This window comes from Tenrec ecaudatus, chromosome 3 (assembly GCF_050624435.1).
Source record: "Tenrec ecaudatus isolate mTenEca1 chromosome 3, mTenEca1.hap1, whole genome shotgun sequence".
Taxonomy (NCBI): Eukaryota; Metazoa; Chordata; class Mammalia; order Afrosoricida; family Tenrecidae; genus Tenrec; species Tenrec ecaudatus.
Genome location: NC_134532.1, coordinates 72,097,987 through 72,113,847, shown reverse-complemented (window position 1 = coordinate 72,113,847; position 15,861 = coordinate 72,097,987). Strand labels below are relative to the sequence as shown.

At 44.4% G+C, this 15,861-nt stretch overlaps 1 protein-coding gene across 4 annotated transcripts in view; it reads left to right on the top strand.

The window, feature by feature from the left end:
• Window positions 1–15,861, top strand: part of GAB1 (GRB2 associated binding protein 1) — a 151,154-nt gene that overhangs the window by 113,839 nt on the left and 21,454 nt on the right. For all 4 annotated transcript variants that reach the window (XM_075543748.1, XM_075543750.1, XM_075543749.1 and 1 more), the window contains exons 3-6: window positions 6,723–6,945; window positions 10,984–11,585; window positions 13,301–13,386; window positions 13,557–13,860. In XM_075543748.1, the coding sequence (XP_075399863.1) occupies window positions 6,723–6,945; window positions 10,984–11,585; window positions 13,301–13,386; window positions 13,557–13,860 (1,215 nt within the window). The remainder of the gene's footprint in view (window positions 1–6,722; window positions 6,946–10,983; window positions 11,586–13,300; window positions 13,387–13,556; window positions 13,861–15,861) is intronic.

Genomic DNA, 15,861 nt, shown 5'->3' with positions numbered 1-15,861 from the left:
TTGTTTCACTGAAAATTGCAATTACTGCTGTTTCTGGCCTTTATTCATATTTTATATTTATCTTTATAAAATCTCATTCCATAAAAAGATGGAAAAGATGGTAGGCTCATAAGATGGTGTTATAACTCAGCAAGCTCGCCATGAACTCTCTAAGTTCTTATTTATTAATTCAATTAGGCATAGTAGCTATTCAAGATGCTTAGCTATTCCCACAGAAAATTCTATAAGAGGCCAGATAAATCAATAGAAACGGTGTAACCTTGATTTATTTTTACTTTTGCTTGCACACAAAAAGCTAAAAAACCATTTTCTAACAGAAACCAAAAAAAAGCTTTCTGAGTAGATGTAGCTTATCTTTAAAGAATTCTAGCTTATCTCTTGACAAGAAAATGGGCAACGCTAGTTTTATTGCCACAAGCTGAAAGTTAATGGTTACTAAGCCAGAGCAGCACACACATCAGCCTTGTAAGTTTATGGTAGGTACCTCCAAGCCCATGGGGCTCCTGGCTCAGGGTAACTCCATACACAGAGGAGCAAACCAACTGTGCCTCCCTGCACCAGCCCGCCATCCCACTGTGTAAACTGGACCATTGTGGCCCATGGAGTTTTCAAAGTTGATCCTCATGCCAGCTTCAGTGGTGACCTGCTTCCTACCGTGTCTTCGTCTGGGAACTCCACTGAAGCTTGTTTAGCATGCGGGCAGCAGCACACAGGCTTCCACTAACAGAGAAGCTTGGGGATGCTGCATTATTCCAACCCACATCTTCTGTGTGGAAGGCAAGAATTCTACCACTAAACCATTGCCCCCATTGAAAGAAATACTTTACTTACCAATAAGAAAGAGGAGACCTGCATCCGTAGGCTTCAGCTCATCTACCATTTCAGTGCTGGGAGACATTATCTGAAACAGACTAAAACTATGCAGAAGGCCAGGGGGTCATGGGGCCGGTTTATTATTTATGAATCTCCTCACCTCGTTACCTTCTGTGATAATCTACATCTCTTGAATGGACACCGAAAGAAGGCCCGACCACCCCCTGACGGAAAGCGCACGAAGACTTTCCTGAGCTGTAGCTATTCACGTTCTCAGTAAATTTTAACGAAGAATTTGCTCCAGCAACTTATTAGACCGTTAATGAATGCTAATTATACTCTTCTCCGTGCGATGGGAAACAATTTTACACACACAAGTCAATCCTAAACCACGGTTTGGTTCTCAGAAACTTGATGCCAACGTTACTTAAAAATAGCGCTAAGAAACCGAAGCAAGATAGACCACAAAGTAGCCTGAGTAGACCCTTGTCCTCTTAGAAAGGAGGCGATCACGTGTCTTTATAAAGCCGAGCCTACGTGTGTTTGAACTGCACTAAGGTTGTCTAGCCCCATCCAGGTTTGCAGCCTGGCAAACCCACAGGGGCAGCTCTCCCTTGTTGTTGAGGGTCGCTGTGAGTAGGAGCAGACTCATTGGCAGTGGGGGTGGGTATCGGAGCTAAGGAGCCAGTCAGATTAATATGAGTAAAATAACTCCAAACACCATAGCTCTAAAGATAGTATACTATCTGAGACAACGTATCCCTTTTTTAAAGCCTTTGTTTACCCATGTTGTTTGGAGTAGTCGGGCTTTCTTTTGGTGTCTCTTTATGGTCTTTCCTTTCGTGGGCTTGTTAGTAAAAAGTGATGAATTTTCTCCAGCTCTTGCTCTTGGGCATGGCCGTAGGTTCTCGCTTGTTACAAGGGAGCAGGAGGCGAACCATTGCCTTCTAGGAGACTCCAAGTCATAGCAACCCTGTAGGGCAAGAGGGTCTCCCAGGCTGTGAATCCGGACAGCAGCAGACTGCCATGTCCTCCTTATCGCCAACAGCTGGTGGCGCCTGATGGTGAGCAAGATTGTCTTTAAAAATAGGAACCTTTGAATCTCAAGGCCACTAGTCAGGAAAATGAAAGAATCTTGCCGTTACGAAGAGGGTCAAACGCTCACCTTTTGCAGGTGGGAGGCACGGCAGGTTTAAATATGCAGTCGCCCCACTGTGCTAGTAAAACAAGGTTGGAGACATGTCTTGGTCTGCGGTGCGCTTCCTGCCTCACACCCCCCAAATCACTCAGTCCATTTAGTGGCTAGCCTTATCACGGTTAGAAAACATACAGAAAGAAATGTGTATCTCTAAAACCCACCCGCTGGAAAGGCTATTTTAGGAATTACAAAAGAAAACTAGAGTTCTTGCTGCTGCCTCCTGTGAAGGGTTTCCAGTGTCTGGTTCAGAATTAAACTTGAACTGCGTTTTGCAGGGTGACTAGGCACGGGCCGGATTGGGAGAGAGGAACAGAAAAAATACCTGGAGCGCACAACCTGCGGGATTCGTTACCTGCTTCCCGAACTCTCTGCCCGCCCCTCATGCATGCTGCTTGTCTTTTTCTTAAACTCTGCTCGAAAGTGAAGGATTTTCCGTGATCTTGTGAAATGTAACAGGATTCGTTCTGTTGTATCAGGTCATGTCGGGTCATTTCCGGCCCACAGTGAGCCCATGTACAGCAGAAGGGAATGCTGCCTGGTCCTGCGCCTTCTTCACAGTTACTCTTAGGTTTGAGCCCATTGTTGGAGCCACTGGGTCAGTCCAACTTGTCCATGCGCTTCCTCTTTCTTTGCTGCCCCTCCATTTTACCAAGCCTAATGTCTCTCCTGACAACATGTTCAAAGTACGTGAGACCAAGTCGTTCCATGCATGCCTCCTCTAGGAGCTTTCTGGCTGTACTTCTTCCCAAAGAGGTTGGTTTGTTCTTCTGGCAGTCCATGGTACTCTCAGTATTCTTCATCTGCACCATCACCCAAGTGCGTTGATCATTCTTTGGGCTTCCTGATTCACTGTCCAACTTTCACCTACATGTGAGGCGATTGAAGATACCATGGCTTGGGTCAGGCACACCTAGTCTTCAAAGTGACATCCTTGCTTTTCATCAGCACTTTAAAGAAGTCATGAGGTGTCATCGGGACCGGGTAATAGGCATCGGAAGACCCATAACAAACAAACAAGCAAAAACTTTGTTGAGAACGAGTAGTATTGAAGCAAAGACCCAAAGCGCATCTGTAGACAATGGTACATCCCATCCCCTCACAGAGGGGTAACAGGGAAGGGATGAGTCGACTAGGGTGCAGTTAAGCACCGATGGAACAAATAATCTTCCTCTGGTTCCTTGAGGCTTCCTCACCCCCACTCTTATGACCCCAGTGCTTCCTCTCACTCTGGACTAGACTGAGCATGTGCACAGGTACAGATAAGAGATAAAGCTCACAGCACACGGAATCCGGAACAGGAATGGGAGTAGCAATACCAGTAGCAATACCAGGAGGGTAGGAGGAAGGGTGGGGAGAAGAAGGGAGAAAGAGGGAACCGATTGCTATGATCGACACATAACCATACACCCTTCTCCAGGGGGAAGAACAGCAGAAAACATGGAAGGGAGACGGCAGTCTGTGTGAGATATGAAAATAATAATAATTTATAATCTGTTAAAGGGCCATGAGGGTAGTATGGGGGAGGGAAGAAAAGAGGAGCTGATACCAAGGGTTCAATAGAAAGTACATGTCTAGAAAAGAACGATGTCAACATAGTATGAATATGCCTGATATAATTGATGGATGGATTGTAACAAGAGTTGTAAGAACCCCCAATAAAGTGATCTTTTCATGAAAAATTCAAAAGAAGTCTTGTGCAGTAGATTTACTTAATGCAGTGTGTCCTTTGATCTCTTGATTGCTGTTTCCATGAGCACTGATTATGGATCCAAGCGAGAGAAAATTCTTGACTACTTGAATCATTTCTCCATTTATCGTGATGTTACCTATTGGTCAAGTCGTGAGGGTTTTAATTTTCTTTATGTTAAGTTGTGTTTATATTGAAGGCTTCGTGAATACCTCCTGACACTAGGGCATTGTGTTATGTAATATCCGAGAGTTCCTTTTTCTGTTGTCTTCTGACTTTAATAAAACAGCTGGTTAGCACCTAGAATAAGGTTATGAAGACTGGCATTGCATGGAGCAGTACCATAAGATGTAAAAGGGTTAATATTAACACAACTTCTGTATACTGAGACCAAATTCTCTTAACTGAAAGTTTTCCGACATAATTCAAGTCCAGTAGAGCTTAAAGGAGCCCTGGCTGTGTGGTGGATTACACATTAGGCCACTGATAGCAAGGTCTCCAAGCCTCGGAAAGCGAGGCTTTCTGCTGCCAGGAAGGTTTGCAGCCTTGGAAACCCAGAGGGGCAGTTCTCCTCTATCCTGTAGGGTCGCTGTGAAACGGATTTGACTCAATGGCCATGAGTTTAGTAGTGGACACAAGGTCTCTAGCTAGAGCAAATGGTTTATACTTAATTGCTAACCTAAAGGATCATCCCACTGTACCATGAAAGAAACGTCCTGGTGGTTTGCTTCCTTAAGAAAGCACTAGGGAGCAGTTCGATTATGTAACACGTGGGATCTCCATGAGTCAAAAATGACTGATGAAAAAAAAAAATGACTGATGGCGGCTAAGAGCAACAGGATGGTTAGCCAATTTCTTGTAGAGGAAATTCCAAGCTGCATATACATTTATTTGAACGGGCCTTGCAAATTTGAGTGCTTTCATTACTTAGAATTTGATGTAGAGAAAGTGTTTGATGCCTCTCTGCTAGGCGACTGAAATATTTATTGAACATTTACTACATGCAAGTCTTAGTGAAACATGGGCATTCTGAAACCTTTTTGTTTGTCTTGAAAACCAACAGTTGGAGGTAGTCTGTGTTATGTAGCCATACTAAGAAGTTAGTATTTGAGCGTTACAGTTAAGGCATGTACTTATTTCCCGGCCTAGTATGAAGAGATATAAAATGAGCTAAGCAAAATTTGTTGTATTATATAAATGGATATTAAAATTTTATCAAAAACACTTAGACTCATAGGGTCTAGAGCTCCTCCTTGGTGTTTTCTGAACTTACTCCCTTGCCATGTTTTAGGGTCTTAATGTATTGTTGAGAAGAAAAACCTCCATTTCAGTTCAACCTTATCTTACCTTATGAAGAAACAATAAATAAATCTGTATTTCCTTACGTAAGCATTCCCTTGTTCTGTATCACATATAGCCTTATGTTCCTAATTAGATCACAGAGTGGTTTTCTCTCTGGGCCCTTCAACTTATACTTGGTCAGTCATCTAACCAAGCCCTTGGTTATATCACTGGCCATTGGTTATATCAGTGACCAAGAATAATTTTATTTGGGACTTAATGTCTAGGTTGTCAGGTTGCTTCTTTATAGACAACGTAGCAATGTCTCCTCTTCTCAGAACATAGTAAATACTTAATAACTCTGTCTTCATTTGGCAGTCCTTTTTAGTGACGATTTTAGAGAAACCCATGAATGGCAAAGTGGCTGTGAGTAAAGAAAGAGTCATGCCGTGAAGTCTTTCCTTGAACTTGAGTATTGCTCTGCCTAGTCTGCTGAGAAGTAGAAAGTGAAAGAATGAACAGCAAAATAAACATATACACCATGTTAAATGAAGGGGGAAGTGCAGAGTGGAGACCCAAGGCCCAAGTGTCGGCCAATGGAGAGCCCCTCATAGAGGGGTTTAGGAGAGGAGATGGGTTAATTAGGGTGCGAGATAGTACCGATGAAGAACACAGCTTTCCCCCAGATCCTGGATGCTTCCTCCCCCCAACTACCATGATCCGAATTCTACCTTGCAGGGCTGGATAGGACAGAGGCTGTACACTGGTGCATATGAGGGCTGGAGGTACAGGGAATCCAGGGTGGATGATACCTTCAGGACCAAGGGTGTGAGGGACGATGCTGGGAGAGTGGAGGGTGAGTGGGTTGGAAAGGGGGAACTGATTACAAGGATCCACATGTGACCTCCTCCCTGGGAGAGGGACGGCAGAGAAGGGGGAGAAGGGAGACTCTGGATAGGGCAAGACATGACAAAATAACGAGGTATAAATTACCAAGGGCACATGAGGGAGGGGGGAAAGGGGATGGAGGGAAAAAAAAAAAAAAAGGACCTGATGCAAGGGGCTTAAGTGGAGAGCAAATGCCTTGAGAATGATTGGGGCAGGGAATGTATGGATGTGCTTTATACAATTGATGTATGTATATGTATGGATGGTGATAAGAGTTGTATGAGTCCCTAATAAAATGTAAAAAAAGAAAAGAGAAAAAATTATTAGGGCAAAGACTGTACAGATGTGCTTTATACAATTGATGTATGTATATGTATGAACTGTGATAAGAATTGTATGAGCCCCTAATAAATTGTTAAAATTAAAAAAAAAAAAAAAAACATATACAACATTGACCCTGGTACCCACCGCACCAAGCAGCTATAGAAGCCACACAATAAAATGGGTCTCCTCGAAAACTTGGTTTGACTTAGGAAACCATTTATTTATTATCATAGAAGAAAATTGATCCAGGCAGTGTTAACCATGCTTTATTTTTTTAAGAGCATCTAGCATAGAGAACTGAACCTACTCTTCAAATCTTCTGTGCCAAGACTCAATTATTTCTCTGACCTAGGTAGCCAGTTAGCTAATAATTTGTCTTAACTGTGACATTACCGTGTAACGTTCTGGTTTTTTGTGTTTAAACGGTTTATTTACAAACTTCCAAAGTTTTGTGGTTTTTTGTGGGGGTTTGGGTTTTTAAAAAGGTCTTGAAATTGGAGAGACTATCAGAGTTTAACTTTCCTGTTGCAGATGCTGTGAAGCCACCTGGCCCGTCCTTGCAAGCAGCTGATTTACCTTTAGCTATAAATACAGCACCACCATCTACACTGATGGAGCCAGCTTCTGCTAGTCTACCTCCTCCTTATCAGATAATTAACCTTCCACAGCACCTGGAACCTCTTGGCATCCAGGAGGATCCGCAAGACTACCTCTTGCTAATCAACTGTCAAAGCAAGAAGCCTGAACCCATGAGGTAAATCACGTGTGTGCGTGTGTGTGCATGCGTGTGTGTCTGTGTAAGTTTAAGCATCCCACTTTCAGCCATCTGGATAGGATTATCTTTTTGGTTTGTATTCCTCCATGATGATTTTTGATATTTGGGGGATTTTTATTGAAAGCATCCAATCTCTGCCATCTCTGACCAAGGAGCTATTTCATCCACAAGGCTCCTTGGGAATTCTGTCTATACGTGCTTCGTCTTTGTTACAGACATGACTTGCTTAACACAGTTCACTGGTTTCTAAACGGTGATCTTGCTCCATTTCTTATGTGATTGTAAACCAGCCCAGGGCCACCTTTGGTCTCTGAAGAAGGCGAGGACTATCTACTGCTGGAAGATTTTGAAAGCAAAACGCTCCCATTGCAGTGAGTGTGTTGTTTTGGATCTGTGTGAGAAATTAATCAGATACGTAAAATCCCAATATAGCAAACTCTATGGACTCTACTGATGATAATGAACATTGATAAATGAAATACATGGCTAAAAGCTGCCTTTCAGGCCTCCCTACCTAGCAATGAAGTACTCAAGTTTTACTTTCACAGAGGATTAAGGAAGAGTAAGTATGGGGAAGTCCGTGCTTGGCAGGAAGAGTCATAAATTCTTTCCCAAATCCTCAGTTTTCCTGTCACTTTCCACCCTGTTGTCGCATTCCCACCTCTTCTAACATAGGCAGTATTTTAAGTCAGTCATTCTTGTCATCTAATGTTGAATGCTTGAAGTGACAAGAGGGAGTTGGAGAGCAATGTTACTGTGTGAGAAGTGAGAAGCCCGCCTCTACCATCAACAGCTATGTGACAGTGAGACCGGCCAAGGGGTTTACCCCGGTACTTCATCTGACTTTCCAGAGTAAACAGGAGAGAATAAACATGCCTAATAGATGAAAAAGATGTTTCTAAGCAGGAGGTTGTAAGGTATAAATTATCTTCATGAGAAAAACAATTATTTTTCATGTAGAAAAAGTTACTGTTACACGGTCTAGGTGCAGACAAAACACTTGTTCAAAATGATATATTTATAATTTGCTAAGATCCACAGGTATTCCAAACATGGGCTTTTTGGTATTTGCTGTAATGGGATTTTACCTGTAAGAACAAAGAATAATTACATGAATCATCACTGGTTAATCTCCGATTCTAACTTGATTTTGTCTGTGTGCTGTGGTAATTTAAAACTGTACACTTGCAACTCTGTAAGATGTGCTACTAACTTTTTACTTCATGGACCCTTGAAATTACCTTCCATGTCCAGTTTTTCAAAATCAACAGCTAAGCGACATTTTTTCACGATACTTTTTAATTTTTGTATTATATCTTCCCGTGATATACTGGTATCACAGCTTTTCTGTTGTAATTGAAGACATTACCGCATACACTCGAGTAGAAGCCGACCCAAATATCAGCCAAGGTGCCTAATTTTACCGCAAAACTGCATAAAATGCTAAAAGTCTCGGCTTATACCTGAATATTTATGGTATGCTAAAAATCATTGCTGAGCTGTGTTCTACAGATGCGAACACAGAATAACAAATACCTATAACTCAAAAACTCACTGCCATCGAGTTGACTCCAACTCACAGAGATGCTCTAGGACAGAGTGGAACTGCCCCTGTGGGTTCCTGAGACTGTAAATCTGTACAGGAAAAGAAAGCCTCGTCTTCATCCCACCGAGTGACTGGTGGCTTCAAACTCCTGGCTCTCTGCTTAGCAGCCTAACATGTAACCCACCGTGCCACGAAGTCTCTGAAATATCTGTAAAGTACCTACTGTTGGCCCACCATTTTGCTAGGTGCTATGGGAATCCCAGCTAATTATGTTCATAGTAGACAGCATCCCTTCAACTAAAGTTGCCTTCAGAGTATAGAAGCAAAAATTTAGGAAGTCAAAGTCTATCAAAAATAAGTATTTATAGAATAAGTCAACTGTTATAAGAGTTTCCCTGCAAACTCTTGTTCGTCCTACATGACTCCCCTCAGACTTGTGCCCCTCTAGGAAGCAGTCTTCAGACTCCTAGGACAGAATAACCATCACCCACCCACCCACCCCCAGGCTTGCTTTAAGCCCTGGGAGTGAAGTTACTTATGCATTCGGCTAATAAAGCAAGATCTGCAACTCAGCCTGCCAACCACTCCTCAAAGAAAAGATGAGACTGCCTGTTCCTGTCAAGATTGGCAGCCTCAGAACCCTGCAGAGGATGTGAGTCAGAATTAACTCAGTGGCGGTAGGTTTAGGTTTCCATAGCATGCTGGTCATTGCCTCCACATCTCAATCTGAGTATTGGAAATGGCTTGATATTTTTGTGTGCTCACCACTACATTATAAACTAGCAAGGGCACTGAAAGTCACAGCTCAGCTATGTTCTGCACTTACTACTCAGTATACCTGTAGCCGCTCTTAACTTGCATGTTTGAATAAATGAGGTGCAGCATTTAGATATGCCTAGGGGGTTTACGAACTCCAAGATGAGATGGTGCCTGTATTTTTAAGACAGAGAATGTGTCATAGGAGCAATGGGCTTCGAATTCATGCCCAATTGGTCAGAGGCAGGAGAATGCCATTAGTAATTTGAAAAGGAGAGGTAGGAATGGGTTTGATGGGGTGATGGGGATTAGATAACAAGGGAAAAGTCTTCTTGGAGTAAAGGGTTTGTTTCTGTGAAAGTGGGAAATAAGATGAGACAACAAAGTTGGAACTGAATGATTAGTTGTCTCAGTACCAAGTGAAGCACTGTGTGGCCTTCGTGTAGTCCCCACTAGTTATATGGACTCTTCATAGGTTTGTCTCGGAGTAGATGAGTGACATGAGAACTGTTTTGAAAATATTGATCTTATAACAGCATACATAGTACCAGGAATAGGGATGTGATGTAGTCGACTAATTTATATAAGTCTCAGCAAAGACACTGGGCTGAGCATGAGATGGTGATGGTGGCAATAAGGCAGGGGAACCAAGACCTGGGCAGGAGAAGTAAAGTGAATTTGGGTTGGGACACTTCAAGCAAAGCAGAAATGCCCTTTAAGCAGTTTGAAAATCTAGAAGTCAAGAGTTTGGTGTGAAGAAGGGAGTTGTGGTCCTTCAGTGGAAGATGAAGTTAAAGCAAATGTGAGACAGGCTTTGGGGACTGACCCAGCAGAAGAGAAAAGAAAGAGCCAGTTAACTGAGGCACAGGACTACCGGAGGGGAGAGGCGGTATCTGAGGACCACAGCATGGGTCCTCTGATCCCAGCCGGAGCAAGTTGAATGAACGCAGGCTACGCCCAGCACCAGATACCGCTCAGAAACCAAAATGGTTCAAGAAGTAGAAAGTTTAAATTTTCACAGGACTATGAAAAGCACGCATAGACAGTGGGGGCTATCTTCGTATTAAAGAAGTATGAGTTGCTGATATCTTTCGTGTCACTTTGGCGTATGCCCAATTTTGTGATGTCCCGAAATGTGAAGGTTGAAAAGGTACTCAAAGCATCAACTCTTCTCCAGGATGATTTCTCAGGAATCATTATTGCTAGAAATTGGTCAAATCTGCCTTATGTCTTGATCCTCTTTGTAATAGAAGCTAAATGATTTTGTTTTTTTAATGAGTAGAAAGGAATGTATCTTACTAAGTTGCCGCCTCCGTGTAGGTCGCCATGAAATGGTTTAATACCGTGGTGTTGTTTAATTGTACAGAACAGTGAGGTGTCCATTGGCGGGAGAGGGAACATCCAAACAGATGTAGAAATTGGACTGCCACTAGGTTTCTGCCTGCCGTACGGCAGTTTTAAGTGTGGATTTAATAAGAGGCGTTTAGGGTATAAAGAGATAGATGATAGGAATTAGGGAGATAGGAATTATTGTTGACTTTGTTGTAGCAATTATGTTGTCTGGTGTATAATCATAAAAGCAAAATCAAAAAAAATGTGCTTGGAATCTGACAGATCACACTTGATTGCGATACACACAATTACTGAAATGCAATCTCAACATCTTTATCATACTCAATTTCCCCCCCCTCTCCTTTTGGCCATCTTGATTTCAGAGCCCATGCTGACACTGCAAAACCCTCCTCATTGGAAACAGACTGCAATGACAAGTTCCCTTCGCACAAAGCCCCCGCTTCTTCCCAGAGCAAACACGGGGTGAATGGCTTTTTCCAGCAGCAGATGCTGTACGACTCGCCACCCTCGCGTGCTGCGTCTGTTACTGTAGACTCCAGCCTTTATAACATGCCCCGGAGTTATTCCCAGGATGTCTTACCAAAGGCGTCTCCATCGAGTACTGAAGCCGACGGAGAACTCTACGTGTTTAATACCCCCTCTGGGACGTCGAGCATCGAGACTCAGCTGAGGCATGTATCTATCAGTTACGACATTCCTCCAACGCCCGGGAACACCTACCAGATTCCACGAACGTTTCCCGACGGGGCCTTGGGACAGACGTCCAAGCTCGAAACTATTCCAGATATTCCTCCACCTCGGCCTCCGAAACCGCATCCCGTGTGTGACCGGTCTCCTGTGGAAACGTGCGGTCTCACGCGCACGGCCTCCGACACTGACAGCAGCTACTGCATCCCTGCAGCGGGCGCGCAGCCCTCGCGCAGCAATACCATCTCCACTGTGGAGCTCAACCGGTTACGGCAAGGTCAGCTCTGGTTGGCATAGCTAGCCGCTGTTACATGTCACGACCGGGAATCCGTTTTTCTGGGGATTTGTTGTGCTGTGTCTAGAGTAATGGTAAATGATAGTCCTCTCCTCCTCACACTCCTCCCCTCCCTTCCCTTCCTTTCCCCTCCCCTCCCCTCCCCATCTCATGGCGGAGTCACCTACTCATAGAACCAGGCCACTAGTTTCAGCAACTCTCTGGAAGAGAAGGCGAGCTTGCAAGGATGGAGGCCTGCACGTGCTCTGCTGCAGAGGAAAAAGTTGGATTTTGTCGCCTCTGCACAAGTACAGCCTTCGAAATGCCTTCCTTGCTCCCACTTGCTGCATTTCCTGCATGGGTAGACCCCTGCTGAGGCAGAGGAGCAGGAAATGGACCAGCCACCCAGCACCCTGGGTTACAGTTTCCTGTATCTCTGTGTCAATGCGGACACCTCTCTGTCACATCTGCCGAGTTCTGTTTCCTTCCTTCCTCTAAGGGAAGTTTTCTCATTGAGTCTGACAAGCAGTGTTCAGTTCCACCCAGGCCGTGATGCTTTTTGTCGGTTTGCTTTTAGTTTTATGCATGGAATCTCCCTTCCCAATTATCTCTAGCCACTTCTAGAACTGCTACAGTTGGATGCACTTTCCCTCTACCATCTCGCAAAGACTGCCACGAAAAGTTACATGCTGTGAAAGGAGCCAGTTGGGTCTGGCTAGTTTTCTGAGATTCTTAAATTCCTAAAATGAGAAGGCCAATGTTTTAAAACTTTTCTCTAAAATCTCCTGGTGTGTTTTGCAATAGGATCATCGCATCCAGGAGAATGTAAAATGTTTTGTTATTGGCTTGTTTGGGGAGGAGGTAGGAGTTGGTTTTGTTGGGGGGTTTTTTGTTTATTTGTTTGGTTTGTTTTATGAAGAATTAGGTAAAAGTTTTCAGAGCAGGTCTCAGTTTTACATCCAACAATTCATACACATTCTGGTTCAACCCATCTGTTGCATTGCAGTCCCCTTCAGTGTGCCATCATTTCTCCCACTTCCTCTCTGGGTGTGCTGTCTCCATTCCTCCTCCTTTCCTAGCCTTCTACACTTTGTCCTTGGGCACACGCTGTCCTTGTGAGCTGAAATGGTTAGTTATTCGGATGCAGAGGCGAGTTTAGTTTCAGGCCCGAAGGGGGAAGGCCATATCCTTTGACATCCCACCAATCTCTGTCCAGCTAATCAACCTGATCTCTTTTATAATTTCCAATTTTGAAATCTTCGGGAACATGAAGATTTAAGATCATGAACGGAACTTGATACTTCTTTAGCTGTTTATTACTATTTTCTAGTTCCCTTCTTGAAGCACATGAAAAACTTGGTTAGAAGGGTCCCCCCTCCCCCCCGAGGTTCTGCAAAAGATGAGAAAATAGAGGTATTTCTCTCCATCTTCAGATAACCCTATCTTGTTCGAGGCCTATGCATTTACTCACTCTTATAATCAGATACTGGTATTGGTTAGCTTAGGAGTATCTGTGTTCAATTTACTAATTGAGGATACCGTTGTGTGATCTGTGAGCGTTCGTTTTAAAGTGTGTGCGTGCGTGCGTGCGTGTGTGTGTGTAAAGAGATTGAGCTATTGTGTGTGGGAAATGAGGGATAAATGAGGGCGTCATTCCTTCCTCACTCTAAAACGTGACAAAGATGGAAGCAACGATGATGGCTTGTTCTTTCTTTTAGATGCCAGCTCTCAAGACTGCTATGATATTCCACGCACATTTCCAAGTGATCGATGTAGTTCACTTGAAGGCTTCCACAACCATGTTGTAAGTATAATCTCCTTTGGCACCCTAAAGAGATTACTGTTGGCAGAACCTGCTCTTAGCACCCTGCGACCAAAGGAGACCGTGAAATAACCGTACCCTCCTGTCCTTGGGAATTGGTATGGCTTGCCTTTGTGCATGCCCATTTAACGGCAGTGGTGGTTTGTTTTTAGAAAATGAAAAATGTGTTTACCGTGGGAAGCGTATCAAGCGAGGAACTGGATGAAAATTACGTCCCAATGAATCCCAACTCCCCTCCGCGGCAACATTCCAGCAGTTTCACAGAACCAAGTCAGGAAGCCAATTATGTGCCCATGACACCGGGGACATTTGACTTCTCTTCGTTCGGGATGCAAGTGCCTCCTCCTGCTCACATGGGCTTCAGGTCCAGCCCGAAGACCCCGCCCAGAAGGCCAGTGCCGGTGGCAGACTGTGAACCACCCCCCGTGGACAGAAACCTCAAGCCAGACAGAAAAGGTAAGGAGAGCATGGAGTCAAGAAAGGATCTGGGTGCCCATTGATAACCACATGTAAATGTCCTGAGGTCCAGGCTGGCATTGGAGGGAGAGATTCTGAAGTATTTCAGAGTACCTGGGTAGACCAGTGTTGCTATGTATAGGTTAACGATGATCGTGTTACAGGTTGATGCCCAGGTGAGGCTTAGGTCCTTTATCTCTAGAGCAGAGGTTACAAACTAGCCCCACAGGGATTGGTGGGCAACAGGAGACATTAAGGGGAAACGGGCACTTGCCCCATCTACACAGGGCACCAACTACTGGCCTCCAGTCCTTTGTTGGTTTGTGAAAATATAAGGTCATAGTTTGTGAAAATAAAAGAATCGAGGTTTAAACAGCAGTCATCTATTTGCATTTTATATGTATGATTGATTGCTTAAGTTCCGTGAGAGGACTGCCAAGCGGGGCAGAGCTCTGCTCTGTCGTACACGGGGTCACGACCAGTTGGAACCGACTCTGTGGCACCCAACCACATGGGCCTGTTTATTCTTTCCATCCTGCCAGTCTAACAACTTCTTTAAAGTTGTCCCACCTACGCCTCGAGGCCAGCAGTTGGAAACCACCAGCAGCTCCTTGGGAGAAAGAGAAGGCTTTCTGCCCCGTAAAGAGTTACAGTCTCAGAGACTCGAAGGGGCTAGTGCGAGCCTGTCCAAGAGGGTCGCTATGAGTTGGGATTGACTCAGTGGCAGTGAGTTTTGAATAAGTTCGGGGTTTGAAAAAGTGTTTCTCGTCTCTCCTTCCATACTGGCTTTCTGAAGTAACAGTCTGTTCTAAAGAAGCATGCTCTGTTAAGAACTCAGTGGGAAAGAAACGTTCCACCCATTGCTAATACATACCAGGTTGTTGAAAGTTGGGGTTGGAATAGTTCAAACACACACTGCACGCCATGTGGTGGCATGCTGTTGGCGTGGCTCCCTTGTGAGAACCACGTAAATGAGTGTCCTGCCTGGGCGAAGGGTGACGCAATTTCTGCCTCACCGCAGGGGCCTCCGCATTTGAAAAGTCTCACGTGCTGGATTCGCTTTAGACGAACCTGTCCTGTTTGTACACAGTTCTCATTAACCTGGATCATTACTGTCGGTTCTAACTATGTTCCAATTGTGGGGAACAGAGCCTGAGACTCACCCAGAATATCTTAGGAAAAAAGATTCTGTTGTGTTTTGAGAAACGACACAGCACATAAGCTACCGAGTTCTTGGGGAGCGAAGGAAATTCTAGGGGACTCCTGCTCGTTCTCTCTCCTTTCTCTTATTTCCTCTCTTGGTCTGGGTTTCGCTCCCCAAGGCAAGTCCTTGCATCCACTTTGATCTCTCACGGCCAGTTTGCATACTCCTTCGTCCCTTCTCTTTTTCCGTCTGGTCCAAGAGCTCTGGCCTTTGATGCCTCTCTGTGGCCTTGGTTCAGCCTCGTGGCTGCTTTCTGTGTGCTCAGGCAGCATTGGCACCTGCCGCTAATTGCCTCATTCATTATTTACTCGTTTCGGATTGCTACAAGAGAATTTGATTAGCCCAGTTTGTCTTTCACACCAGGCTACATGATTGACGGGAGACCAAGCCACAGATTGCCTGCTCTTGGGTCAGGCACCTACCTTTGGTCTAACCCGCTAGGCAGACAGTTCTGTGTGACACCCACAGCCACCAGACAGCCCAGGCAGAAAGCAGTATTCAGGGACCGTTCTCAGAGAAAGCTTGGGTGCATGTCACTGGTTTTTCACTTGCTCAATTTTCTCCTTCTGTTTTCTCTTGATCTTCATTTGTCTGTCAGTATGTGTTGGTCCTATCTGTCACTTTGATTTTTACATGCAACGTACAAAGGTATGTCTGGACATGGTAGGTTTATGATTGAGTTCACAGAGCACTGAAGAGTTTAAAATACAAGTGGCACGGATGCTTTGAATTACTCACCTATCTCTTTGACTGCTCAGTGGCTGCTTTCCATATTTTCCTGTGATGAGAGCATGTTA